This window comes from Callithrix jacchus, chromosome 5, assembly GCF_049354715.1.
Source record: "Callithrix jacchus isolate 240 chromosome 5, calJac240_pri, whole genome shotgun sequence".
In the NCBI taxonomy this organism is placed as follows: domain Eukaryota; kingdom Metazoa; phylum Chordata; class Mammalia; order Primates; family Cebidae; genus Callithrix; species Callithrix jacchus.
Window position 1 is genome coordinate 63,362,393 of NC_133506.1, and position 19,230 is coordinate 63,381,622.

A 19,230-nucleotide genomic window follows, 5' to 3' on the forward strand; every position below is an offset into this window, starting at 1 on the left:
CGGGAGCTGTCCCCCAGCCCCTGAAGTGGGGTTTGCTCACACAAAGATCAGTCGTGAAGACAGCGCTTCACGGCCCATCCCAGACACACAGCCCCTCCCAGGTCAGGGCCAGGCCGGGGTGCTCAGCACCTCTGCGTTGTCCTTCGAACCCACAGCCACGCTCCATGTGATCTGATACCCGCCCCAGTCTCCTTCCTGTTAGCCCAGCCGGAGGCTTCTTGGAGCAGCTGCACTCTCCTTTCTGTGGGAAAGCTGCCTTTTTTTTTTTTTTTTTTTTTTTTGAGATGGAGTCTCACTCTGTTGCCCAGGCTGGAGTGCAGTGGTGCAATCTTGGCTCACCACAACCTCTGCCTCCCGGGTTCAAGCAATTCTCCTGCCTCAGCCTCCCGAGTAGCTGGGATTACAGGCATCTGCCACCATGCCCGGCTAATTTTTGTATTTTTAATAGAGACGGGGTTTCACCATGTTGGCCAGGCTGGTCTCAAACCCCTGACCTCAGGTGAACTGCCCGCCTCGGCTTCCCACAGTGCTGGGATGACAGGTGTGACTGACCACACCCAGCTTGTCTGATGGAGACCGGCCCAGCTGGGCAGCTCCAGGGGCCAAGTGGAGTGAGCCACCTGCATGTGTGCCCGCCCTCTGATCTGTCCCTTGCCCCCTTGGTTCACACTGCAGAGGGTTGGCCTAGTGTCCCAAAGGCTCCCCCGATGCCGCCTCTAGTTCCTGGGAACAAGCTCAGCAGCTCCCCGAGAGGTGGGGGACTGCCGGGTCTGAGCCCAGGGCAGGTGTGGTTTGCAGAGGCCCGGGGTCCGTGCCAGCACTGTGGGCTCAGCAGGTGGGTCCCAAGATAGACTTTCAGCCTGAATTCCAGGTTCCAGACGGAAAAGCCCCTGGCCCTGCCCTCCCGCCCCTGTCTCCACCCCTTTGTTACCTGGAGCACTGGGCCGGGGGCGGTGGGGAGCTTCATTAGCCATGTGCTGGTTGGGTACCCAGCCCTGTTCATGGTCCTGCGGGTACACCAGTGGGCAGGAAAGCCCAAGGCTTCTCTTCACCTGGTGTTTATGTCCTGCGGAGAGAGAGATGGGATGCTCAGGAAGTGAAGGTCCCTTTAGTTGACGCTGAGTGCAGTGGAGGGAACCTCGGTGCTGGGCCCGGGGGTGTGGAGTGTCGCTGGTCATCACAGCCACAGGGGTTGCTGCAGGCATTCAGGACCTGGAGGCAGGGTCACTCACTGCCTCCAGCACCTCCCATCCCAGGTGCCGCTGCTGAGACCTGGGCACCAGTGTCGTGGGGAGAGGTGCCACCTCGCGGGTCGGTGAAGACTTTGAGGTGACGTCTCCATGGTGAGGGAGATTTGGAGATGGCACATTTGAAGACCCTCTAGAGGGAAGAGGAGGCCAGAGTGCGGGGTGGGCTGAGGGAGGGAGGGTAGAGCCCCCTGAGAAGGGGGCAGGGGAGCAGGAGGAGCCAGATGGCCCCGGAATTCAGGGAGGAGAAAGCCGAGGTGTAAGGGACAGACATGGTGTCTTCTTTCCTAAGCATGGTGCGTCCTGCCCTGGCCCCGCTCCCAGGCTCTCGGCCTCACTCACATCTCCACTTGTCCTTCCCCTGCAGATCTGTACTGTACCCTGGAGGTGGATTCCTTTGGCTATTTTGTCAGCAAAGCCAAAACCAGGGTGTTCCGGGACACAGCAGAGCCCAAGTGGGATGAGGTAAGTGGCGGGGCTGGTGTCTGTGCAGGGACCCCCGAGTTTGCATTGACTGTGCCCCACTGCCCGGAGCTCATGACCTGTCTGCCAGGGACGGCAAGCCGGTTTGTCACTGTATAGCTCCATCTGCTCCCCACTCTCTGCTCCCTGCTCTTCTGGCGTCCGATCACCGTGTGTGTCTGGGTGTCAGACCCTGCGGTGCTGGCTCAGTCCCGCAGGCTCCATGAGGGATGGGAGGCCTTAGAGCCCCGGGAAATCTGGTGTGTTCTCCGCAGGCTGTGCTGACTCCCTCCTCCTCACAGAGCTGAGGCCCACACCTGCTGGAAAGCCAGGTCTCCATGCCGGGGAAGTTCAGGGCCCTTTGTCCCATGTTTCCGCAGGAGTTTGAGATCGAGCTGGAGGGGTCTCAGTCCCTGAGGATCCTGTGCTATGAGAAGTGCTATGACAAGAGCAAGGTCAACAAGGACAACAACGAGATTGTGGACAAGATCATGGGCAAGGGGCAGATCCAGGTGAGGCCAGGCCCGGGGTGAGGCCAGGGGTGAGGCCAGGCCTGGGACGAGGCTGGTGGAGCTGCCGTGAAAAGGAATTCTGGCCAAGGAGCGTGCTCCTGTGTGATTCTGCTTCCAAACTGGCTGGAGTGCTGCTCCCCTGCTGGAGGTGGCTGTGGCTCCTCCACAGGTGACTGTGGCTCGTAGCCCAGGTGTGCCCGGGTCGTCCACACTCTGTGGCCCAGGTGTGCCCAGGTCGTCCACACTCCGTGGCCAGGTGTGCCCGGCTCCCCAGGCGGGTCATCCACAATTCCTTGGGATGGAAACAACTCACTGCTTTCACACCCCAGCTTTAGTCTCTGGGCGCTTTTTCCCGGAACGCCGTGTTGAGAAAGGTCTGAGGCGTGTGGGTGAGCAGGAGGGGAGAGTCTGTCCACCATTGATGTGGGGCCGGAGTGAGGCACGAAGCCCTCGAGTTTGCTGTTCTGCCAGGACCCAGGGTCCTGCTGGGGGGCGGGGGCGGAGGCAGGTGGGGGGCGTCTCTGACTTGTTGCAAGCTTTGCTAGACTTCACCCCACTGCATTGGGAGTCTGTGGCTTCAGGTATGGTGTTAGTGGGTGTTGGTTACAGGCTGCGCCTCAGGTGAAGGGCATTTATGCCACTGAGCGCAGTGGCTGATCCCTATAATCCCAGCACTTTGGGACGCTGAGGCAGGTGGATCACCTGAGGTCAGGAGTTGGAGACCAGCGTGGGCAACATGGTGAAATCCGTCTCTACTAAAAATGCAAAAATTAGTCTGGCGTGGTGGTGGGTGCCTGTAATCCCAGCTACTCGGGAGGCCGAGGCAAGAGAATCACTTGAACCTGGGAGGCAGAGGTTGCAGCAAGCCAAGATCAATCCTGGATCGAGACCCTGTCTCCAAAAAAAAAGAGCCTCTATGCCTTTGTGTGCCGCCTGTAACTCTAAAACATTCTGCCCATTTTGAAGATGGCTGCTATTCACCAACCCATTAAGAGAACTAGGCTTGGGAGCAGGAAGAGGTGCGTGGGGGGTGGGGTTTTGTGGTTGCATTCAGCCAGGAGCCATCCCCACTCCTGTCAGGCACCTTGGTGGCTTCACGCTGTGCCACAGTGGTCTGGTTTGGAGGTAGATTCTGTGAGTATGCAATCTGGGGAGATGGGAACAGATGCGCACTGGGATGGAGCCTTAGGCATCGGGGGCAGTGGGCTTCACAGTGGCCCAGAGGCCATCCAGGTGCAAGCTGTGACAGCTCCAACTACAACAGGGAGCGGACAGTGTTTTTGCAGGAAGCGTTTGTCCTCAGATGCACTGTCAAGGCCACCAAGTTTAGTGTCTGGATTTTAACTGGAGGTCACTGGTAGCACTGCCGCTGGGGAGCTGGGTGGGCCTCTGACTCCCGCCCCGTCTCAGGCTCTGGTGTTGGAACTGGGGGCCCACGGGGAGGGGCCTGACACGTTCCTAAACACGTCTCTGTCCGATGCTCGCCACTAGGGAGACAGGGCCGCTTGACCACCTCCAGCCAGTCCTCTGTTATCTGGGAAATGGGCCTTCGAAATCCAGTCCCTGGAAGCTGCTCTCTGCAGAGATAAGGGATGGGAGCCCCATCTCCCTGTTCCCTGGGCTGGGCTAGAGGGACAGGCACGGAGGCGTTCTGGGCTGGCCCGTCCGGTCCCAGGAGACCCCTAGGCAAGAGACAGGAGTGGCTGCCACGCCGAACTGTGGCCATGGAATAGAAGAGTTAAGAGGGTGTGCCAGGCAGCCAGCTCCAAGGGCGTGGTGGCCCCAGCCCCTCCAGACCTCAGCCCCAGGGCCCAAGGGCTTTAGCCCCAGGGCTTTCCTCCTCCTCACTCAACTGCAGGAGCCCCGGGGGAAACACACCATCCATCACTCCAAGCATCGTGGAGACAGGAACAGATGGAGGTGGTGGGGGAGTGGGGAAGCCAGGTTATGATCGGCAAAGCAGAAGGCAGAGTCTGGTAAGGAACATGTTTCTGTGTTTAAGCTTCGAGGAATGTTAAATGCCTGGGAGTTGATATTAAAAGAAACAAACCTCTCAGCTGCCAGCTGACTTGGGCCTGTGAGCGGGCAGTTCAAAGCCAGAGTCCCCTGGAGGCCTTTGAAGTCCCAGCACTCAGTGCTCCCAGGCCTGGCCCTGGCCCTCTACTGCGGGCCCTCTCACCAGCCTTGCTTCAGGTGGGGGAGGCATCCCCAGGGATGTGCCCTGGCTCAGAAAGTCTCAACCCCCGGATTGCCTTTGGAGCCACCGTGGATGGCCAGGCTGGTGAAGAGTCCAAACGGAGCTTTCCCACAAAGCCAGGCCCCATGGAGCCATGGAACCATCTGTGCCCACAGTATATCCCTGCCTCCCATTCGGCCTCCTGTCTAAGGAAGGGGACTGGCACCGGCCTCTGGAATACAGTTGGGCTCCCGGACGCAGCCAGAGGTGGCTTTGAGACAGGACCCAGCCCTCGGGATGTTTAGGGGGCCTGAGGGAAAGGCAGGAGGAAGATACCTGCCTCTGGGGCCCCCACTTCTCTCTAAGCCCCTCCCACCGGCCCCTCTAGAGAAAGCAAGGGGCCCTTCAGTGCTGGTCACCGGATGGGGCAGTGGGGCAGGAGTCAGGGCAGCCTTTAGTGACAGACAGACTGCGGCACTCATGCTGTTGGAGGCCCTCCCCAAAGTCATCTCGCGTGATCCCGGTCCTTTCCCTCCAAGCAGAGTGACAGTCCCTCCTCCCCATTTTACAGATGAGGACTCAGGGGTACTGAGGCTAAGTCCCTCGGCCAAGGCACCTCTGTAGACAGTGTGCGGGGAAGACCCCACTTCCTTCCCTGTTCGGGGCCACATGTCTCAGGCCTTTGTCAGGACGTTCTCCAGCCTAGGCAGGGGGCCTGGTGTGGCTGGTGGCTGGAGAAGCAGCTGGGGAGCTGCTTTATGGCATCAGGGGAGCTTATGCCTCCTTGGTCTTGCAGCCCTCTGGGCAGGGGACGCCTGTGCCTGGTGCCCCTGGGAGAAAGGAGGAGGAGGAACACACGTGGGAAAGAGCAGGAGGCCGAGGCGGGTGGATCACATGGTCAGGAGTTTGAGACCAGCCCCCCTGGCCAAGATGGTGAAACCCCATTTCTGCTAAAAATACAAAAATTAGTTGGGTGTGGTGCTCATGCCTGTAATCCTAGCACTTTGGGAGGCTGAGGCAGGCAGATCACTTGAGGTCAGGAGTTCGAGACCAGCCTGGCCAACATGGTGAAACCGCATCAACTAAAAATATAAAAATTATCCTAGCATGGTGGCGTGTGCCTGTAATCCCAGTTCCTCGGGAGGCTGGGGCAGGAGAATCACTTGAACCCAGGAGGTAAAGGTTGTAGCGCTGAGATCGCGCCACTGCACTCCAGCCTGGGCGAGACAGAGATTCTCTCTCAAAAAAGAAAAAATAAGAAAAGAGCAGGAGGGGCACTTCGAGTGCATCTGTGAGGTCCCCAGCCCAGGACTGGTGCTCTGCAGGTGTGGGGTCCTGGCCTGTCAGTTGGAAAGACAAGAATATTGGTCCATGTTCTCCTGCAGAACAATGCAGTACCAGTCACAGTAACCACGCCCATGCCAGTGCCTAGGACGAGTCCAGCTCAGGGTAAATGCTGACATCTGCCATCTCGGGTACCTCCCAGGGCCTTGTGGGACAGGAATGTCATCACGGTTAGATAGGTGAATGGAGGAGCCAGCCAAGGCCATGTGCCCAGGAGCGAGCAGGGGCGCACAGCCAGCTCCAGAGCCCGTTTCTAGATGCCCTGCTGCCTCCTGCTGTAAATAATGAGATGGAAGATTGTACTGCAGGAATTCAAAGGCAGAAAGGTCATCATGGGCTGGAATTAGGGCTTCAAGGAGGAGGTGGAACTAGAGTGGTTTGGAAGCACTAGCTTTTCTAATAGCAAAAGTAACGTTTGCAGAGAAAGAAAATTGCAGTAGAAGCAGACTTGAAATGTAAAAACCCATCCCCACTCCCCTTCCCTTTCCCCCAGCCCATCCCCCCTGCTCCTTCTCCCAACCTGTCCCCAGTCCCCTCTCCTAGCCCATCGCCACTCCCAGTTCGCCCAACCCATCTCCATTCCCACTCCTCTGGGTTCCCTTCTGGAGAACATTTTTATGTAGATCTAATCAGGTGTGTCTGTTTCGTCTATTTTTCTATTTTCTTTCTTTTTTGAGATGGAGTCTTGCTCTGTCACCTAGGCTGGAGTGCAGTGGTGAAATCTTGGCTCACTGCAGCCTCCGCCTCCCAGGTTCAAGCAATGCTCCTAGCTCAGCCTCCTGAGTAGCTTGGATTACAGGTGGGCACCACCACACCCTGCTAATTTTTTGTGTATTTTTAGTAGAGATGGGGTTTCACCTTGTTGGCCAGGCCGGTTTCGAACTCCTGACCTCAGATGATCCTCCTACCTCGGGACTTCCAATGTGCTGGAATGACAGGCGTGAGCCACCACGCCTGGCCTCGTTTTTCTATTTTCACGGACTATTATAAGCCTCCTTTTTTCTGGGCCCCAGTATAGTCTTCCTAAGCACCTTGTTAGATACATTGTTAAAAGTACTTGATAGTCTTTATAGAAATCGTTGTATCTAAGGGCCAGCCCAGTCGCACCAAGGCTCTGTTGCTCTAGCAAGGTGGGCAGGCTCCCAATCTGCAGGAAGGAAGGTGGATTGTTGAGGGGTTGAGAGGGGAGGATTCGCCTGGCCACTCAAAGGAGGCAGGAATGTGCAGAGGCTGCCGGGAAATTTGGGAGCCCAGCCGGCCTTCCGCAGGGTGGCGGGGAGGTACGAGTATAAGGAATGAGTACAAGGGTAGGATTCGTGGAGGTTTCTGCCAAAAGTCTTTTTTTTTTTTTTTTTTTTTTTTTTTTTGAGAAGGAGTCTCGCTCTGTTGCCCAGGCTGCAGTACAGGCACAATCTCAGCTCACTGCAACCTCTGCCTCCCGGGTGCAAGTGATTCTCCTGCCTCAGCCTCCTGAGTAGCTGGGACTACAGGCAACTGCCACCATGCCCAGCTAATTTTTGTATTATTAGTAGAGACAGGGTTTCACCATATTGACCAGGCTAATCTTGAACTCCTGACCTCAGGTGATCCTCCTGCTCCAATCTCCCAAAGTTCTGGGATTACAGGGGTGAGCCACTGCACCCAGCCCGGAAAAAGTCTTAGAGAGCATTTAATCCAGTCCTGTTTTCTGGGAAGAAGGAAATGGAGGCCAGCAAGGGTGAGTGAGGCAGCCACAGTCTCAGAGCTCATTAGCCTTTGAATGAGGCCCCAGACTCAGGGACCCCATCCCGGTGGCTGCTCAGCCGGGAGCCCCCCACTGCGTCATCTGGCCTGCCTCTGGGTCCCAGGGGACTCCTGTCTGTTTATCCTGCTCTATTTCCAGCTCTGCCCTTCTAACTGCAACCTACCCGTTGGCTGATTAGCATATTCCCAGGGTCCAGCCATTTGGCTGGCTGGGCCCCAGGAGAGGGCTTTCCCTTGGGGCTCCCCAGCTCTGTTTCTGCCGCTGACCCCAGACTGGAGAAGGGTCTGAGACCAAGGAGCTGCTTACGCTGGAGAAGCCCTCTGCATCCCTGGCCCCCCTCCCCTGCTTGGTGGTTCCCGAGCTCGATGCAGGCCTGGACGGCCCCACCTCACACTCCTTCTGCAACCTGTGCCTGAGAGGTGGCTCCATGTCCCCACAAAAGCTGGCCAGGGCAGCCCTCCCTGGGCATAGAAACGCTGAAGACCCCATGGTGGGAAGGGCAGAGTTCCAGGCCAGGAAGGAGGCTCTGACCCTCTGGATGCTCCAGCTCACCCTCAACCCCGGCAGAAAAGTTTGGGCCTGATGGGGTCCCTGCCCTTTATCCCTTGCTCCCCTTCCCTCCAGGGAGAACGTGTCTGACAAGGGAGGGGGTAGGAGGAAGGGGCCATTTCCATGACATTCTTGACCTGCCACTTGGAAACGTGAAAAAAATCAGAGATAATAGAACTGACACTCAGAGATCATTAAGGCCAGTCCCCTGCCTCAGGACTAGGAATGGCCCATGGAGCCCAAATTGGCAAATCCAATGGCATCTGTTTTTATTGTTTTGTTTTTTGAGATGGAGTCTCACTCTGTCACCCAGGCTGGAGTGCAGTGGCGAGATCTTGGCTCACTGCAACCTCCACCTCCCGGATTCAAGCCATTCTCCTGCCTCAGCCTCCCGAGTTGCTGGGACTATAGGTGTCCGCCACCATACCTGGCTAAGTTTTGTATTTTTAGTAGAGATAGGGTTTTGCCATGTTGGCCAGGCTGGTCTTGAACTTCCGACCTCAGGTGATCCACCTGCCTTGGCGTCCGAAAGTGCTGGGATTACAGGTGTGAGCCACTGTGCCCAGCCTTTACTCTTTTTAAAGAAAAAGTAGTGGTAGAAGCCAGGTACAGTAGCTCACATGGTTTAGCTGTGAAACACTCGGGAGGTTAAGGAGGTGAGAGTGAGCTAATGATCGAACTCCAGCCTGGGTGATGGAGCAAGACTCTTTCTCCATTAAAAAAAAAAAAAGATTGTAGTGAAATAAACATAACATAAAGTTACCATTTTAATAAGTTTTAGGGGCTGGGCGCAGTGGCTCATGCCTGTCATCCCAGCACATTAGGAGGCCCAAGGCTGGCAGATCACCTGAGGTCAGGAGTTCAAGACCAGCCTGGCCAACATGGTGAAACCCCGTCTCTACAAAAATTAAAAATTAACCAGGCATGGTGGTGCATACCTGGAGCCCCAGGTACTCAGGAGTCTGAGGCAGGAGAATGTCTTGAACCCGGGAGGCAGAGGTTGTAGTTAGCTGAGATCACACCATGATATTCCAGCCTAGGCAACAGAGCGAGACTCCATCTCAAAAGATAATAATAATAATAATAATTAGATGCACAGCTTGGCGGCAGCACGTGAATTCAACAATACGCAGCCATTGCCAACGTCCAGATTCAGAACTTGTTCACCTTCCCCAGCTGAAACCCCATCCGTATTAAATAACTCCCCACTCCTGTGCCCTCAGCCTCCAGTACCCACCTGCCTGCTTTCTGTCTGTAGAAATTCATCCACTCTGGGAGCCCCTTGTAGGTGGAGTCAGACAGCATCTGCCCTCCTGACGTCCTCGAGCTTTACCTGCCTGCTGTCGTGTGTCTGAATTTCCTTTCTTTCTGAGGCTGGATATGATTTCTCTGCATGTAGATGCCACTCTGTCTGTCTGTCTGTCCATCTGTGGATGTAGATGCCATTGTCTGTTTATCCATAGTCTGTCCGTCCATGGATGTAGGTGCCACGTCTGTTTACCCGTCTGTCCAAGGATGTCGGTGCCACACCTGTTTATCTGTCTGTCCATCCGTCCATGGATGTAGGTGCCACTTCTGTTTATCTGTCCATCCGTCCGTCCGTCCGTCCATCCATGGATGTAGATGCCACTTCTGTTTATCTGTCTGTCTGTCCATCTGTGGATATAGGTGCCACGTCTGTTTACCCGTCTGTCCAAGGATGTCGGTGCCACACCTGTTTATCTGTCTGTCCATCCGTCCGTGGATGTAGGTGCCACTTCTGTTTATCCGTCTGTCCGTCCCTCCATCCATGGATGTAGATGCCACTTCTATTTATCTGTCTGTCTGTCCATCTGTGGATGTAGGTGCCATGTCTGTTTATCCGTCTTTCGATCCGTGGGTGTAGGTGCCACATCTGTTTGTCCATCCATCTGTGGATGTAGGTGCCACGTCTGTTTATCCACCCATCTGTCTGTGCACATTTGGGTTATTTCCACCCAAAACATTCCTGCCTTTTGGTGAGAAAAAGAGCCTGGTTCCTGAGGATGGAGACTCCACAGCCTCCTTCTCTCCAGACCCAAAGTCTGTCTTCCACCCCATGCCCCCTGACTCCCAGCTGTAATAGGCAGGGCCTGTGACCCCGGGGCGTGACGGTCACTATTAGCCTCCTGTAGCTGAAGCACACAGTTGGACCCCGGCCCCACCCCGGCCTTCTCTTCCCCGGTCAAGTATCCCTGCTCCTTGACCCTCCTTCCTGCGTCTGCCCTTTGCTTCCCTGATTTAGAAGCATCAAGTGTGGATGCAATCACCTGGGGCCAAGGGACAGTCTCTGGACCTCTAGGCACCTTAGTCTCTTCATTTATTTTTGTTTGTTTATTTTGAGACGGAGTCTTGCTCTGTCACCCAGGCTAGAGTACAATGGTGCACGCTCAGCTCACCGCAACCACCACTTCCCGGGTTCAAGTGACTCTCCTCCCTCAGCCTTTCTAGTAGCTGGAATTATAGGCATGCGCCACCACACTTGGCTAATTTTTATATTTTTAATAGAGATGGGGTTTTCCTATGTTCATCAGGCTGGTCTCAAACTCGTGGCAATAGGTGACCCACCTACCTGGGCCTCCCAAAGTGCTAGGATTACAGGCATGAGCTACCGTGTCCAGCCCAGTTTCTTTATTGATTAAATGCCGATAACTGTTTCTGCTTCACCTTCAGCACCGGCTTAAAGGATCTCACATACCTGGCAGAGCCAGTCAGGGCTGTGGTGTGCACGTTACGCTTTCACTGGTTTATTCACTTGTTTCTGTTAATGATATGTCCTCTAAATGGCTGGCCCTGTGCTGTGGATGCAAAGAGCGACCAGGACCTCATCATCTGGTAGAGAAAACAGGAGGGCTTGGGTATTTCAGCCATGCTGCAGGGCTTTGCGGCCAGGCCGGTGTGATGGAGCTGAGTCTAGCTCTGTCATTCATTAGTTGGAAGGACAGAGTGAGTCTCTGCCTCGCTGAGCCTCAGCTTCCTGACCTATGTGGCGGGCTGTGACAAGGACTGAATGTCAGTGCCGTGAATCCCTTGACATGGGGCCTCTCGTGGAGCCAGTACGAGGTTTGCCCTAAGTTGGCAGGTTTGGGTACCCTGTCCGTCACCCTCCTGCAGGGGTTCTGGGTCATTTGTCCAGCAGCGCCTCCTAAAGGCTGCCACCTACAAGTGGCCTCCTGGGTCTGGGCCTTTGGCTGGCTGAGGCACCATTGTTTTCTTAACCTGTGGGTTCAGACCCGGCTCTGCTGAACCAACCTGGTGGTCGAGGCAGGGAGTTGAGGCTGGAGCCCTCACCGCCTGCGGGCCTGCAGTTTCCCCACTGTGACCCTGCGCAGCAGCTCTGAGCCTGGCCTGGTGCGGTCGGCCAAGCACAGGGCAAGTGCAGTGCTGAAAACAAGAGCCCTTTGTCAGTGGCTGGGTGCAGCTCTGGTTTCAGTTACTCTGCAGAGCACAAGGAGGCTGCAGTGAACACGTAGCAGGAGCCAAGGGCTGCCTGCCCCACCTCCCTCCCTCTGGCCCCCAAGGGGTCTCTTGTCCCCAGTTGACTCTGCCTGAGGGTCCCGTGGGTCCTGGGGGCCCTGGGATGTTAGCCCAGACCCCTTCCACCTCCAGCTCAGCCTCGTTCTTCATGGGTGTGCCTGGAGTGCCGGGACCCCTCCCAGGAGATGATGGAGGGCTGGCAAGGTCGGTCCTCAGTGCCTCCTCCCACCACCCCTTCATCCTTCCAGGCCTCCTGTGTGGGCCACACTCCCCACAGCTGGGCCTGGCCCTGGCCCTGAGGGAGGCCTTGGTGCAACTGGGAAGGATACAGGCCTTTCCCTTTGGTTCCCCCACGCCTGTCCCCAGCCCCTGTCGTCCCCTGCCCCAGATATCGATGTGGCTTCTCCCTGGAAGAGGAGCCCCTTCCCGGCACCTGCCAAGGCCGGGAGCGCAAGTTGGGCCCAGCGTCTGCCCCTGGTGTGGGAGTTCCATGTCCCTGCTGCCTGCCACCCACGCGGATTCCTCCCTCTACCGCCGCTCCACCCCGTGGCAGTACCCCAGGTGCTTGGGGACCTGGAGGCTAAGCCCAGGCCCGGTTCCACTCCTGCTTCCTCCCAGGGCCCGGTGATGGCGGCCATGTCCTGCCCTGTCCCCGCCCACCCCAGCTGTTTCGGGCAAACTTCTTCAGCCCAGACTTCCACCTGCTGTCCCTCTTCACAGCAGGTCTGGACGCCTGGCTCTCCTTGGAGAGTGGGCAACAGAGCCTGTCCTGGATGGGGGAAGTCAGGAGCAGGGTCCCTCAAGAGTGCCCGCCCTGCCAGACGAGAGCTTTTCCAGACGGGGAGCACAGACCTCTTGTCAGCCCTGCTCCACCACCTCCCCCTCCCAGGTGTTCCTGATTTGGAGAGCCTGGACTCTGCCCAGTGGGTTCTGGGCAGGAAGCATCCAGCAGGAAGCAGATAGAGGCATGAGCCAGTTCCCTCTCCCCACTCCCTCCCCCACAGCATCCCCCTCCCACCGCTTCTCCCCCAGCTTCCCCCTTCCCCATCCCCCATGGGAAGTGCCACCTCGGCAGGCAGGCTAGGCGCCCACTCCCCCAGACCCACCTCTGAGGGGTGGGCACCGAGCAGAGAAGCTGGTCCAGACAGGAACTTGGGGGCCGCCGCATTCAGGCCCTGAGAACATCCAGCGCCCCAACAAACCCAGACAAACCCAAAGGTGTTCTCAGCCCTGAATGCCAAGGCCCACACGCAGAGGCACAGGCCCTGGGCTTGCTCTTAGCTAGCCACAACCTCAGGTGACCCTTCGGAGAGTGTCCTCTGAGTCCGTGGGCCTTGAGCACCCTTGGGGGTGAAAGCAGCAGGCGTTCATTCCTCCTAGCAACTAACCTCCCTCCAGGCAAGGGCTCCTTCCTCCCAGGAACGCAAAGAACCGGCCCCAGGGCTGTCCCACTTTCTCCGTGTTTTCTGAAAGCTGGAGAATCCCTTGAGTTAGGGCTGAGGCCGCAGGTGAATGATGATGGGGTCACTAAGGGTGGACTCTGCTGGCCTCCTTCAAGCCTGCAATCACTGCAGACCCCTGGCAGCCCTCTTACAGCCAGCCCTGCCCTTGGCATGGCCTGGGGTGGGGACGGTGGTGGTGCTGGGGGAGGGTCTAAGCCCCAGGGGGGACTGCAGCCCTGGGCTAGGGCCGGGAGGGCCGGGCACAGTGTGTTTATGCCCTCGGAGGCAAGAGCTGAGCTGCCCTGGCTTCGGGAAAGACCTCACCTGACCTGAGACTCAGGATGACCCAGACTTGCCTGGCTGTCAGACTAGATAGACGAGGAAACCACACCAGCAGAGCAAAGAGTTTCCCAGAGCAGGGAGAGAAGTGGAGATAAGACATGAGCTGACCTGGGGGCGTCCTTGCAAAGCGCCTAATCTCTCTGACCCCACACATCCCCAATCCTGAGGGAGAGCTGCTGTGGGAACTGCTCAGAACCCACCCACGGAAGTTAAGGTTTCGGCTATCCATTCTGGTAGGAGGGCAGGTGGTGGGTGTGTGTCAGATTCTGCACATCGGACTTGGGAATTCCCGGGAGAGGCAGGTGAGGGGTGGTGGGAAAGTCGCTGTGAGCTGGTGGGTCCCGTGTCCCCAAGTCGGCCAGGGCCTCTGCTCTCTGCTTCGGCTTTTATCTGACGAGGTGGACAGGGAGACTTTGGTGTAAGATTTCATTTGGAAAAAAGGCAGGGGCGCCTCCTCAGCAAAAAAGAAAAATCACCAGCGACCCTTGGTGTGGTCCGAACAGCTGATGGACAGCTGTGGAAACTGAACCCTGACGGAAGAGGTGGCCATCGAGTCCCAGCTGGCAGGCAGGACTTGGCCCAGGTGCCTGGCTCCCCAGGGCTTGCTTCTGGCCACCTTGCGCTCAGAGGTTGGGTGGGAGGGATTGTTCCGGAATCAAGGATGGAGAAGGAGCAGGAGGCTAGCCCACCCCACCCCATCTGCAGGCTTCAGACCTTCCCGCCTCAGGCTGCCGCATCCAGCTGTGTGGAGAGATCCGGCCATGCCACTCCTTCCTGGAGAAGGGGCAGGCAGTGGCCCGGGGTTCCAGTGCTGGGGACAGCGTACTGAGAGCCAGCCCTGCCCACTCTGTCCCTGGCAGGTCTTGTGCTAGATAAGCAAGAGGTTCCCGAAGGCTCCAGTGGACTTTTCGCCCTTTTCCGTGACTCAGTGTGCTGTGAGAATCACTAGGCATTGCCAGGGACAGGCTCTCAGGACACTTTTGCAGCAGACAAGCTCGTGGACTGTGTCTCCCTCTCCTCTAGAGCACCTAGAGAACCACAGAGCACCCTGGTGACACCAGTCTGAAGTGGCCGGGCAGAAGGAGGCTGCAGGTCAGGCAGAGGGAGGCTGGAGCTGTGTGAGGAGCAGCACGTACTAGGAGTGCCCCTGAGCTGGTGTGGGCCTTTGGGGAGTTGGGAGGACAGTGGGTTACCTTGGGCAGGCTTAGGTCTGGGCTGTGAAGCAACTTGCTTTCATCCTGACTGCCTCCTCCTTGTACTATGCCCGTCTTCAGTCTTGAGCCCACGCTGGATCCCTCTCCCAGCCCTGGATGGATGGATGGATGGATGGATGATGGATAGGTGGATGGGTGGAAAGATGGAATGATGGATGGATGGAGGGATGGAAGCTTCTGAGTTCTGCTGTACCACTGGCCACTGGGTGATCCTGAGCCAGGTGCCCCTGTCCCAAGACCTAATGCAGGCCCTGAACATTGTGAATATCCAGAGGTATCAGGTGGGAGGGGAGAAAAACCTGGAGTGAGTCTCAGCGTCTCATTCTGGGAAGACATTTGCCCTTCCAGGCCATAGGTTTTGTCAGGGTAGGTACAGAAAACGGTCAGAACACACAGTAAGAACGCAGGGACCACAGAGCCACCGAGTTAGGAGGACACCCCTGTCCCCATCCACCCCCACAGTTGGCCCTGGAACGTGCCGTCCTCCCGCCCAAGTCTGCATGGGCGCTGGGCACCCTCGCTCGGCTCTCTCAGCCAGGAGCCTGGCCTGGCTTTCTGCAGCCACCAAAGCCTCGGGCCCCCGCTCTCCTCTGGCATCTTTCTGACCCCCAGCTCTGCTCCTCTGATGCCCACCCCATGCCGTGACCCTCCGGGGCTGAGGGAGGGAGGGTTCTTGGCAGACCTGAGCCACATCCCTCTCCATCCTCATCCTCAGCTAGGTGCCAGGCTCCTCTTGGGCTCTGGGCCCTCTGGGTGGCATCTTGGGGCTCTCCCCTCACCAGCTGGCTCCCAGGCTCTCTCCTCACTGGGGCACCGGTGGCCTTGGTCTAGCTGGCTGCTCAGAAACCCCCTCTCCGGGCCTGGAGTCATTTGTGCCAGCAGAGGACGGGAAATTGGGGTTCTAGTGTGGGCTGGGGCATGTGAGTGTCTGCTGCTGGGAAAAAGGAGGTCACTCCAGAAAAGCAGTGCTGCGCTTCCAGGTTCTGAGACAGAACCTTCCTCCTGGTGCCCACAGGCTGGAGGATTTGCCTGGACGCTGTCCCCACCCCCAGCTGTGACCCAGGCAGCCGTTGCCCCTCCCGCCCACGCGGCCAGCCGCGCAGGATGTGTGTTATTCCCTCTTGACCTTTTTTCCTTGTTGATGCTGCTGCTGATTGCTTTAGCCTGATTTTACCTCAATCGCAGCCGTGCCGGGTGGCATGGCCCCCTCCTAGGTGTAGCACGGGGTCCCACCCACATCTCCCCAGGGGCAGCCCCTCACCTTCCCCTGGCAGAGAGCCTAGGGAGGGCTGAGGGAGGATGGGACGAGCCACCAGGAATGTTTTTAATTCCAAAGGCAGTGACATCTGTTTGTGGGGGCCTTGCCATCCAGGCTGTGTTTATATAGCCAGGGAGCCTTGTAAGTCATCCGAGGAGGGTGCTGCCAGGTGTGGCTGGGTGGCAGGTGTTGGGGGGAGTGTGGCCACTTCCTCCAAAGAGGCCTCTGCCAGGCGTGGCTGGAAGGGGTGCAGGAGGAGGGAGTGTGGCCACTTTCTGGGTAGTCAGATCGCCTGAGCTGAGCCCAGCAAAGATGAGGAGGGGTCCGTGGTGGGCTGCAGGGACTGGAATTCAGACTGCTGCTCTCGCAGGGGACGTTTGTCCTACATAGATCTTCTTCCACCCAAGACCACTGACCCCAGGAAGCAGTGAGTCAGGCTTTGGGGAGAGAAGGAAATCTGTGCCGTCCCCAGAAGAAGCCCCCAGTCTGTAAGGGAGGAAGGAGAAGATGAGCGTCTCAGGGGAAGACTCCCAGCTGTGCTGCCCATCTGCCAAGGGGCTGATGTCACCATGGAGACCAGCTGGCCGTCCTTCATCCAGTCCGAGCCTGCAGTTGCTAAGACAGAGGCGTGTAGGGCTTTGGGAGTAGGGTTTATGCTGCCCGTCTCTCCCACATGCCCAGTGGCAGGGAGGGCAGGGAGGGGCTCGAGTTCCTGGAGCCTGCACCCTGTGGCACGGGACCCAGCCTGAGGGAAGGGGACTCACGGAGCTAGTGAGGGGCCAGTTCTGAAGTCAAGCTGCAGTGCCAAGAGCACCTCAGCAACATGGTGAGCTGTTACCATGGCGCCTCACCAGCCAGTTACACAACAGCCACTGCACGTTTGCCAGAGGGAGGTCAAGTAAAGTTGGGACCCAGCAAGGGTGGACGGCCTCTCCCCACAGCCCTGCTTGCCCCATGCTGACCCACCTCCTCCAAGAAGCCCTCCTGGGTTTCCTTCAGCGGGAAATTCAATCTCCTTTCTCTTGACATTCACGGCCTTTTGTGTGTCCTGTTCTGAGGCCGTGATACCAGATTTTGTGAGGGCTTCGTTCATCTGGGCGTGGCGCATAGTAGGTGCACAGGTGCATATCTGCCTCCCGTGGAGCGCACCGCACTGCCCTCTTGGCTGCAGCTTTGTCGAGTGCTTGCCTTTGATCCGTCTCTGCGGTGTCCTAACCCCCACCCAGGGGTTGGGCACACAGCCATGCCCTCAGTCACTGCCTCTGGGGTGATATGAATGAGGCCAGGCGAGGTGGTTCACGTCTTTAATCCCAGCACTTTGGGAGGCCAAGGCGGGCGGATCACCTAAAGTCAGGAGTTCGAGACCAGCCTGGCCAACATGGCAAAACCCCATCTCTACTAAAATTACAAAAATGAGCCAGGCATGGTGGCAGGTGCCTATGATCCCAGCTACTCCGGAGGCTGAAGGAGGAGAATTGCTTGAGCCTGGGAGACAGAGGTTGCAGTGAGCTGAGATTGGGCCACTGCACTCCACTCCAGCCTGGGCCACAGAGTGAGATTCCGTCTCAAAAAAAAAAAAAGCGGCATGAGTGGGACTAAGCAGTGTAGCCCACAGAGGTTAGCAGTGCCTTCCCAGGGGAGGTGGTTTGTGGCTGTGCCGGGGTCTGCAGTGCTGTGATGCCCCAGTGGTGAGGGGACTGCCTGGCCCCTCCTGGAGCCCAAGAAGGGGCAGGTGAAGGATGGAACAGGAAGGGTGACTCAGGCCTTGGTTGGGAGACACAGGCATGTTCCTACCTCCCTCAGCCTCTGCCCCTGCCCTCAGGAGGCGCTGGCAAGGGTGCTATGGCTCTGCCCATCTAGCAGCTCAGGTGTGGGGAGGCTATGCGTGGCCCTGGCAGCCTGGCTGGTGTGCGGGAGTGGGTGTGGTGTGTTAACGAAGGAGGAAGCGGGGCTGGTCTGCCCTCCTCTGCAGGGACAGTGAAGACCGAGGCCCTGTTCCAGCCCAACAGGCCCCCACAGGATGCCCCCCCCGGCCCCCTCCACCCCGGCGGAAGGCAGTACAGGGTCAGGTCATGCCACACCAGGGCACCCAATGACAGGGAATGGGCTTTGGGGTTGGCCAGGTCTCCATTTGTGTTCCAACTTGTCCTGGCCTTGGACAGTTGCTCAGCCTGTTGGAGTCCTTCCTTTCTTCAAAGCATCATCCCTCCTTGGGGAAGGCACAGTGCTTACGAGCACCAGGGCGTCAGGGGCCTCTCCCTCCTCACTTGGCACTGCCTAACCCTGGGCAGGAACTGGACCTCCCTGGCCCCCCATCCTAACCTCTGTCAAACAGTGCAGTGACACCATCACAGAAATGTGAGGCTTCCGTGCAGGCAGGTATTCAAAAGACCTGGTTCCTGGTTGCCACTGTGTAAAGACTGGTGTCCTCCCTATTCGTGCCAGGGTCTGCAGTGCGGTGATGCCCCCACACCCCTCCTCCCTGTGTGCCCCGGGGTCTGCAGTGCAGTGATGCCCCCACACCCCTCCTCCCTGCGTGCCCCGGGGTCTGCAGTGGGGTGATGCCCCCACGCCCCTGGGTTTTGCGTAGTCTAACCATTTGGGATTTGGCCTTTCTCTTCCTCTGAACACTATCCTCTAACTTGTATTGTCAGCTTGACACATCATTCACCTCCTAGTCTGCAGTTAGATGGGTCATTGACTTGAGAGCGTCAGGAACAAGCTGCTCGCTCCCTCCAGGTGCCCAGCACAGACACAGGGGTTGCCTGTGGCATCCTCTGCCCCTGGCAGCAGAAACCCTGTCTGGTGAGGTACAATAGGCCCTACTTAAAAGTGACCCCTCTGGCTGCTGCAACCCTGGTGGTTTCGGGCTTTTGCTCCTGTCTCTGAGCACATCAGTGGCCTGATTCCCACGGGGATCCCTGCTAAGGGTTTTCTTTCTCCCTTACATTTCTCACCTGAGGAGGCTGGTGAGTCCCCCGGTTCCCCAGCGGGTCCTGAGGGAGGGGCCTTGGGGCGGGAGTTTGGGGTCGGGAAGCACAGCCCCAGGGCCCGAGCGGTGTTTTGCAGAGGAGAGGGCGGCTGTGTTTGCCCCAAAATGCACCCCCACTCGCAATCCCCGCCAACCCACCCCCCCACCCCCGCCGCCGCCCTGGGAGCAGCTTGGTGGTGAAGGGGTTAAGGCAGGCCGCGGGGAGGGACGGGCTGTGGGGCTCCTGGAAACTTTATTCCGTGGGTGGGGGCGGCCTCGAGAGAGCGGCAGGGTGGGACCCGGGCTGGGGTGTCGGAGGGGCGTCCGGGGGGGCCTCCACTGAGCCGCTTTCAAGGGGGCCGGGAGGGGGCGGCGCTCAGCCTGGGCTGCAGCCTCCTGGGAGGGCGGAGGGAGGGAGGAGAGACCAGCAAGGGGAGCGCAGAACGCGGAGCTCAGAGCCTCTCCGGCGGGACT

At 58.0% G+C, this 19,230-nt stretch overlaps 1 protein-coding gene across 15 annotated transcripts in view; it reads left to right on the forward strand.

Moving 5' to 3' along the window:
* The window catches only part of ABR (ABR activator of RhoGEF and GTPase), a 195,673-nt gene that overhangs the window by 151,181 nt on the left and 25,262 nt on the right, over positions 1-19,230 (forward strand). For 14 of the 15 annotated variants that reach the window (XM_078372259.1, XM_035299228.3, XM_078372263.1 and 11 more), the window contains 2 exons: positions 1,615-1,712; positions 2,090-2,221. In XM_078372259.1, the coding sequence (XP_078228385.1) occupies positions 1,615-1,712; positions 2,090-2,221 (230 nt within the window). Of the gene's footprint in view, positions 1-1,614; positions 1,713-2,089; positions 2,222-9,084; positions 18,755-19,230 lie in introns of those variants that run through there. The other variant, XM_078372269.1, reaches the window with a different exon arrangement.